The 9,892-nt window shown below is 36.6% G+C and overlaps 1 protein-coding gene across 1 annotated transcript in view; it reads right to left on the bottom strand.

The window, feature by feature from the left end:
* Nucleotides 1-9,892, bottom strand: part of LOC106867776 (cubilin) — a 426,298-nt gene that overhangs the window by 86,369 nt on the left and 330,037 nt on the right. The window contains exons 10-11 of the mRNA XM_052972560.1: nucleotides 8,418-8,542; nucleotides 3,848-3,997 (exon numbers count right to left, since the gene is read on the bottom strand). Of these exons, the coding sequence (XP_052828520.1) occupies nucleotides 3,848-3,997; nucleotides 8,418-8,542 (275 nt within the window). The remainder of the gene's footprint in view (nucleotides 1-3,847; nucleotides 3,998-8,417; nucleotides 8,543-9,892) is intronic.

The following is a 9,892-nucleotide window of genomic DNA, read 5'->3' as shown; positions in this document are numbered from 1 at the left end:
TAGTAGCAAAAGCTTCTGAGGCAATCTATAGCCATAGGCCAGAACATAGAAACTTGCTCAGTCAAGTCATGTATGTGTGTGCATGTGCCTGTGAGAAAGAGAATAGAGAGAGATGAAAGAAAGGAAAGGCAGCATATGGGACTTGTATAGATGTATGCGTGAGTATATAAAGATATATACTTATGTAGGTTTATATATATACATATATGCGTGTATGTGTGTGCGTGTATATATATATATATATATATATATATATATATATATAGAGAGAGAGAGAGAGAGAGAGTGATAGATAGATATACGTGTGTGTGTATATATATATATATTATATGTGTATATATATATACATACATTTACATGCTCACACAAACGCATACACGTATTTGTTTACAAACATATATTTATGCATACACGCGTGCACGCACGCACACACAGATATATATACATATACATATATGCACGTCATATATACGTGTGTATGCCATTGTATATCTAAACAAACACTAGAAAAATATGTTGTACACCGATTGCAATGTGAAAACCTTTCCCGGTAAGGATGGGGGGGGGTGATGCAGAGAAAAAGAGAGAGGAAGAGGGGGGAAGCGGAAAAAGAGGAAGAAGAGAGAAGTTGAATTGATCGCACACAAATTTGACAAAAATCACTGCGCTGAGAAGAAATAATTTCCCTTAAATCAGGGTCTTATTTTAAGATATCTTCAACTCTAGAAAATAAAAATTCATCTGCCACGGGAAATCCATCATTAACGATGCTTACTTATTTCTTACACTTTTAGATTGAATAAGTTAACAAAAGATCACCCGAAAATAAGATTGGATGAGGTTGGTAAATAGGTTGTCGTGCGCGATGGACTGATTGCCGAACGCAATCTATTTACTCGGTATTCGAAGAGTTAAACTTAAAATGACTTTATAATAGGATGGAATATGTGTTCGTTCTTTGAGCTTATTTATTCTAGATATGTGATCACACACACACACACACACACACACACACACACACACACACACACACACACACACACACAGACAAACGCGTACGCGTACACACACACACACCCACACTTATATATGCCTGAGTATAGACATAAAATAGAAAAATATACTCCATTTTATTATCGACGATGAAAGGCAAAATAAACCGTGGCCCTGAGGGAACTGAGAGCGGAGCGATGCTACATAAAACTTTAAGGACTCGGTCACTTTTCTACCTTGCACCACACACACACAAACCCATAAACAACGTATGATCAACGCAAAGTGTACTTCGAACCGGCCCCTAGGCGTTTAATACTCGTAAGGTTAGCTTTCTCGTGTGCACAACATGAACATCCTGCTGCAATTTCTCAACCATGCTCCCTTGGAGGCTTCTGTCTACGTTGAAATATAGTCTACAAGTGCCGTGTTATAAAGGCACGCCCCCCACCAAGCCAGTAATATTGAAATTCTAAGAGATTTTATTTTTAATAAAAAGGCTTAAAATGAGGATAGAAAGCAACTAAGCAATAAAAAAACAAAACAAAGAAATGAAGAAGGAGATGAAAGAAGAGGGATAAAGAAGGTCAGAGAAAAGCAATGATGGGACGGAAAAATGATGGAATTAATATAAGCATATAAGAATTATGAATGAGTACGGAAAACCTAGAAAGATGAAAAGATTTCCAAAATTAGAGATGAACTGAAACATCTTCCTTGCTAATTAAAATTGCTAATTAAAAGAGGAAGCAAAGGTTGGAATAGAGATTTCAGAATATTCTAATAATCGTAGGAAAAAAAAAGCGAAAATAATGAAATAATCCCAGAATTACTTGTTGGGTTTACTCCGATAGTGTTTACATATCGTTTGATTACACACCGCTGTTATTGCACTAATCGAGTTATTATGAAGATGAAACTGTAGTTTGTCTGATTCAAACGAATAGTTACTAATATACGTATGGCCTATACTACAAACATACACAAACACACAGAGGTAGGTGTGCTTGCTAGTAATTTATGTGAGTGTGATTCCATTTATTTATTTATTCTGGTGAATATTGATTAATAGTTATATGTATGTGTGTATGTTTATATATATATATATATATATATATATATACACACACACACACACATAAATGTATGTACATATCTATATCTATAAATGTATATATATATATATATATATATATATGTGCGTCTGTATATGTATCTGTACTGCGTGCCAAATTCTCTCAGCACGTCTCGAAATCTCGATCCAAAGGCTTAGGGCTGTGCTTTTCTGGATAATTAACTTCAAACTTTCAGAATTGCAAAATTCCAAATCTCCAAATTACCATGCCAAATGAATAGGTACCAAATTTGGCACAAACATCTCAAATAATCTCTGATATACAACGCATACACGCACGTATATACATTCTATTATATGTGTGTTTTTGAGTATGCGTGTGTGTTCGAGTCTATATGTATTAAATATTACTATGTATGTTTCCGTATGCCTGGGTAATACACACACACACACACACACACACACACGTTGCGAATTATTTACATATTTACTTCTAAGCCTATATTTCTTATCGCTTGTTGCAGTGTTCGGAACCACTTAGGGCCAGTTAGAACTGGCATATTGATTAGAAATGTATCTCCAATCGTTGTTTTTTTTTTAAAGTTGAAATACTCATTTTATATGATAGAAACAATAAATCGATAAGGATTTATTCGACAGTGTACACCCACTTTTCAGTGTAGTGTTGTATCTTGCAACTTCTCAAAGATTTTCATGAAATAATAGGAGGGCGAACGGAAGCATATAAAACGTTTTGTTTTTATCCCCAAGGAAGAGATGCTGAAAATGGCAAATTCTAGATATCTGCAGTAGAAATCAGCGGCCTTGATAAAATCTGAATAGTTGTGACAAGTAAACCCTTTGCCAGTTGGTGGTTTTAAAGTCGACCACTCTGTAATACGTAAGGCTCAAACTAAGCCTACGATCATGCCAGCTTTTATAAACTCCGTCCATAAAGCTATCAATAGAGCACACATACACACACAAACATGCACACCCACATCTACACACACATATACACATTTTCCCGGGTCAAAGAGAAGTACTTCAAAAAGTCGTATGGCATAATGAAGACTCGTATGGCACGCAATAAAGACTCTCACGTATGCATTACAGTGAAATTGAAATATTTTGATAAACTGAGATTATCGAAAAATTGATAGATTATCACTGTAATTAGGAGGTTAATACTCCCTCTAGGAATGTTTAAAATCAAAATGTGCGAGTAAGGGAGATAAATCCAGTAATATCAGTAATGAAAAATAAACACAATGCAGTTTGAAGTTGGTTCTTAAAGGCTACAAGGGAAAGCAATGGATATGTCCATCAGTTCGGAGAAAATATGTTACATATTCTCAGAATACCAATTCTTATCAACATAGAGAATAGTAGATACGACAGAACATCGATTTGAGAAACTCCTGCAATGTTTAAACTTGACTTTTAAATACTTAATTTAAATTGTACAAACGGAGAGTTTGTATTTCAACCTAAATTAGAATCTATAAACGAAATAGATAAATAAAAAAAAAGAACTAAGTTTGGAAGTTCTTTCTTTGAGTTCCGGTTTAATCTCTGTAATGCTATTATTTCGCTCGGTAATGCTGTTATTTCGCTCTAAGTTCTTGTAATACCAAAGTATGCAACACTTATTGCCATTATTTGGCAATAATTAAAAATAGTTTAGCAATTTCTTTGTTTTTTTTATTCGCATTTATTTACTAACAGTTATATGACAATTATATCATTGAAAAATAATGTGTTAAATGAGTAACTTACGTGATCCCATGTAATACGATAACTGGAAGCCTCGGCCAGTCAGAGAAGCATCTGAATGGAAGTGAATGAATAGACTTGCGTGATAGGTGTAAAACTTGCGTCGAGTGCCTCCACACCATCGGCTGAAGATATCAGCTTTTCTGTCGGTTCCTGCAAAATAACTATAAGTAAGTAAACAGCTATAGCTAAGCACACACAGTTGCACATGTGTGCATTACGAGCGAGAAACCCAAACAAAAATGGCCACTACGATGTCGTAGAAATTGTAGGTGTGCCCCAGTGTGCCACTGCGAGGCAAGTGATGAGTGTATATGTGTATATATATATATATTTAACAAAAGAGGGGGGTGGGGGTGTTTCCACGCAGGAAAAAAATATAGGAAAATGTGCTGTTGAAAATGCACCTAAATTTCAAAAACTCGTAAATGTTTAAAATACATTTATTTACATATATACCAAACTAGATTCAACAATAGTTTTTGTTTATCAATGGTAAAAGTTTAAAATTAAAAAAAAAATCTTTAAAAGTTTCAATGTTGACAAACTAAAATGTTTCAATGTTGATAAATTAACATGTTCAAAACAGGTGTATGTTTGAATGTTCACAGCAGTCAATATAATTAAAACTGTATATCAATTTGTTTGAATGTACAAAGTTCATTAATTTTAGTGGTGGTCGACAAGTCATACTGGAAAAAAAAAAGAACAAGTGTGAAATGAAAATAGTCAAAAAAAAAGGTGGGGGGGAGGAATTAGGTTTACAGTTTCTCTGATCCTCCTTCTGTAGACGCTTTCACTTGTCGTGGCATGTTTTGGGATCGGATGAATTTATAATTTTTTTCCGCGAGCGGGTCTGATTTTTGATTCGTTAAAATCCTGGTGAGGTTTTTTCTTTTTTCCGTGGTCAAGTTTATTGTTCTGCTTGGTTGGTTTCCTTGTGGATACGGACATAAGTCGTTCCGGTTAGTTGGTTTTCTTAAAGGGTCATTTCGTTGTATTCGCTGAAGTTCGGGTTTGATTGGTCTTTAGTTAGGTGACGTCAGCAACTGGTGTTTGTAGAATTTCATTGGACTGGAGGTGGGTGACGTCACCAGTTGATGTTTGTATGGTGATTTGGAGTTGCGGTTTCGGAACCCGGGTGGAAGATTGTTACCAAAGTTTTCAGCACATGTTGGTAAAGTAACTCCACCTCTATAGGAACCTGTCTTTTCGATCTTCTTTATTGCTGACAAATAGTGGAGTGCAAACAGAAGCCAGAGGCGGACAGTCAGTTTTCGGCGAAGAAAGAGTGCAGCATCCACAGAAGGTAACAGAATATTGAGCGAGATGTCAGCACAGATGGATAGATGCAGAGGAAAGCTGTATTGAAGACAAATCACAGTGGGAGACTAACGAAATGCCGTCACTGACAAGAGACGCCAGCAAAGTGGACGAATTGATTCGCGTAGACAGAGGAGTCACAATCTGTGAGTTCGCTGTACAAACCGGATTGCTCTCAGTGCATTATAGAAAATGATGAAAAATATCAATTATAGACATTAGGTACTGGAAAGCGTCGGTGTGTACATGCGTGCACGATGTTAGTAGATGCCTGTGTATGTATTATGTAAGTGTATACATACATATATGTGTGTGTGTTTGTATGTGTCAATATACATACATACATACATACCTACATACATACATATATTATTGCAATTGCTATAATATGCTACATATATGAGTTTATCTTTATACGTATGCTTATGGGCGTTTGTGCAGCCATACATAAATTTATAATAAATTGTATTCGATAAATTACTTCAATTATTCTCCTCTGGATGTGAATGAAGATTTCTCTAATGATATAATATAATTAAACTTTAAAGAATTTGCAAACTTTTCCAGTCTGTTCAATATTTTGGCTGCGATGTTATTCCACTGTTTTTGAACTGATTATTCTCATTATATTTATGATTAGAAAAATATTTCGATAACTAAACATTTCACATGTTTTCTGGAAGATAAAATATCATAATTTAACGATTTATTATTTGTTAGTTTGTGAATTATTAAAAAGAATCTAATGCTATTAGACGTAGATTTAAAAAAAATAAAATAAACGAACAAAACAAAGCAAAATCAAAAACCATTATTGTAATGATGATGATGGTGATGATTACGATGATGATGATGACGATCTTGATGACGATTATGATGATGATGATGACGATCTTGATGACGATTATGATGATGTTGATGATGATAATGATAACAATGATGATGATGATGGTAGTAAAGAGAGGGTGAAGGTAATGGTTATGATAATCATGATGGTCGTGGTGTCGATGATGGTGATACTGCTGCTGCTGCTGAGGTTAATGGTAAAGATAAAACTTATAACAGGATGATAATGCATGATAATATCGGATGATGCACTCGTAGAATCCTCAAAATGCTTTGATTTGTTGTTTTTTTGTTTTTTTTTTGCTCTCTACGTTTTGAATTGCAACTTCAACCGACGCCGCCAACTTTGCCTTTTAGTCAACACTTAGAGGCGTCGACGTCGGCTCACTTTACAGAAATCGGGTGAGCATCAGAAATTTACAAGATCTGAAGGGATCTACTGTTCCCTTCAAATACGGAGGGCTGTGTACATATGAATATAGTTTTGCAAACTTGAAGCTTCTTCTCTGGTGAATTAATTTCTTCAAGTAAATTTGAAGAAGACAAAGTTAGAGATGCCTTAGGTGTTTCATGAAATGTTAAGCTCAAAATAGCGTTGATCGAGCAGACGTATGGACAAAGACACTCCAGATGTGACAATCCCGTCTTTTTCCTAACAGTAGAAGACCTATGTACACATTGTCTAATGTGTCATTTATAAGACAGTATCTAGAAGATAGACATTTTGTAGCTATTTCCTGCAGATCGAGGAAACATGTAGAGGCTGCTACATTAGTTCACTTATGGGTGAGATCGGAGAGACTGGCGAAGTTATATAGACCAAACGAAATTATGCGACTCGAAAACAATGATATACACTGCCATAGGACAATTTCCCTTGTGATGTATCTGAAAAATCTTGAACTTTGTGATAGGCTGCAGCTTTACCTACATTTATAATAGGTGTTTCCCCCTCTAATTAGTGAATCTATTACTTGTTAATGTTGATGACGTCCCTTTTACAAATTACTGACAATCACTGTTTGTCTTTCCTCCTTACATTGACCCCATTCTCTCAGATACTTGTTGATAAAAAAAAAAAAAAATTCAATACTTGTGAATGTTAGATACGACAGAGCGTTAGCAAAAACATATTGTGACATGTTTTCCACCTCTATACATTAAAACTTCAAATCCCGCTGAGTTCAAATTCGTCTTTATTCACTCAGCGACCAATAAAATGAAGTGGTACTCAAATATTGGGGGCGAATTCACCAACTAAACGCTAGCCACAAAATTTCAGGCTCTGTGCCTTTTGTGCTGTCAGACGGGCTTGTTCGAGATGCGTGCACTCATTCAGTATCCGGGCATTCTTGACTTAAGAAGTTATGCCAAAGGGCTGCTGTAGCATGTGAGGTGGATCCGGCTATCAGGTTCCGGGTCCATAGGGAAGATTGCCCCACCGCTTTTCTTTAATCGGACAGGTGAAGTAGATTTCCTTTTCCTGGTGGATGAGGTTGAAAGGCAGGTGGACAGTGACATTCCTCTTTGAACAGAAAAGTGTGGTTGGACAGGGAAGTATTGTCCTCGAGTGAATTGAATGAAAAGTAGAGGAAACTTGCGAAAATAGCAAGAGTGGATGGTATCGCTCTACCTGTAGACTTGTGAGTTGGAGAAGAGAAATCGGAAAGAGCACTTGCCCTTGGGGTTCAGCGAGATCCTGGATGGTGGAGTTCCTCGATTATCCTTAGCGGTCTTCTTGTAGCAAGGGGACCTCATCACTATCATCCCCTTTTTACCTCATTTCCTTTTAATGTTGTATATGATGTGTATGAAGGCGCGTGGCTTAGTGGTTAGAGTATTCGACTCGCGATCGTAAAGTCATGAGTTCATACGCCGGTGACGCGTTGTGTCTTTCAGCAAAACATTTTTATTTCACGCCGTTCCAGTCCACTGAGCTGGCTAAAATGAGTTGTACCTGTATTCAAAACGACCAGCCTTGACACGCTATCTATCTATCTATCTATCATGGGAGAATTCACAACCCCCCTCCCCCCCCCAAAAAAAACAGATGAAGACAGGTGGTGTAGAAAACAAACGGATGTATTAGTATAACGCTCGGGAATTGAAAAAGTCTTTAACGTTTCGAGCCTACGCTCTTCCACAGAAAAGAACACAGAAAGAAACAAGGAGAAAAAGAAGCAGAGAAAAAAAAAGGAGAGAAAAAAAATGTGTGTAGTGGTTATCTATCTATCTATCTATCTGTCTATCTATCTGTCTATCTATCTGTCTATCTATCTGTCTATCTATCTATCTATCTGTCTGTCCATTTATCTATGCGGTTGTGCGGTTGTGTATATCATGCCAGCATGTTTTGGTGTAAGCGTGTTCTAGAACAGTCATGTGAAGATATCTGTTGTCTTACCTAAGTACAATTCTGCATAGTCCTTCATACATCCGATGGAATATTCGATATCTGAATCTCTGACATCAAGATACAATTTTCCAGACCGGCTTCCAGAGTTGATTAACCATGAACATGACAAGTTGCTGCAAATAAATAAATAAATAAATAATAATGTTATTGGATGAAGAAGCTGAGAGGGCTCTATGAAAGGATATTGCAACAGCTAGATAAGAGCTTGCAGGAAGGCGCAGTACCCAGCTGGATGACAAGGAGAAAGACATTGTTATGTGTCAAGGATCCTGAAAAGGGAAATGTTGCACCCAACTTTAAATTAATAACGTGCCTCTGGAAAGTGGTCTTCGCACGTAGTCTGTCCTTCAAGCTCATTATCGACTTTGCCATAGAGTTTTAAGTCATCCATGTAAAATAGATGCCTTATACAGATTTGCTAATCGAAAAGACGTGGCGTCTCAAGACGGTAACAACAACAACAACAACAACAATAATAATAATAAATCCCGTAACAGAGTAACAGGCAGCGGCTCCTATGACTTCTGATCTTAAACTGATTGGAAGTGTTAACATGTATATGTTTTGTCTTGGTGTAAAAGATGGGCTACAACAAATATTCTGCTCAATGCCACAGATTTGCTTGTTAGTTACTTGACCGTAGCCAGTTGAGCCTGTCCCTTGGTGGCTGACGATATGTGCATCTCTTATCTTAAGCAGAAGAGTAGTAGGGGGTGGTTATCAGTACCATGTACTGAAAGGAATTGTTTGGGATTTGAATAATTCACTTCTAGAAACATAGGTGTTTGGTTCATCATCCTTAAATAACCTTTATTCAGGGACCTTTTGAGCAGATGACCTACTTGACTTGAAGAAAATTCTAACTAGGCCCCACCTGCAAAGTCATCCACTTTTTATCTTGATATGAGATCTCCATATCACGCGCATATGGTTGTGATGCACGTGTCTGGTGTAACCTTATCAAACGGGTAGTCATGAACGTCACAGACTAATGTGTCAGACCAGAATTTAAAATTTTTTTATCATGTATCATATCTATATAATATCGAAAATTACATTATTCTTTGTATCAGCCGTGATAATCCTAACTTTTAATGATACATAGTGTAGCTAGAAGACAAATATCCAACGTAATCTTCCTGTATTAAAGCCATATTATGTAATCTAAAATTTGGCTTATATTTTGTAGCAGTTACATCAACCCTCCGCAGGCCTGTCCTTTTAACAGTGGCTTCCTCTTCGAGTCTATTCTTCGGGAAATTCCGTTTCAAGAGACCTTCATCGCAAACAGCCATCTCTTATTACTTCCAGTGCGAACCCTTCCCAGTCAGCTGTCTATCTATCTATCTATCTATCTATCTATATATATATATATATGCATACACATATATACATACAGATATGTGTGCGCGCGCGTCCATACACACACACACACACACACACACACACACACACTCACACAC

This window comes from Octopus bimaculoides, chromosome 13 (genome assembly GCF_001194135.2).
Source record: "Octopus bimaculoides isolate UCB-OBI-ISO-001 chromosome 13, ASM119413v2, whole genome shotgun sequence".
NCBI classification, from domain to species: Eukaryota; Metazoa; Mollusca; class Cephalopoda; order Octopoda; family Octopodidae; genus Octopus; species Octopus bimaculoides.
Note: the sequence above shows the minus strand (reverse complement) of the source record. Positions and strands in the feature narration are given on the sequence as shown.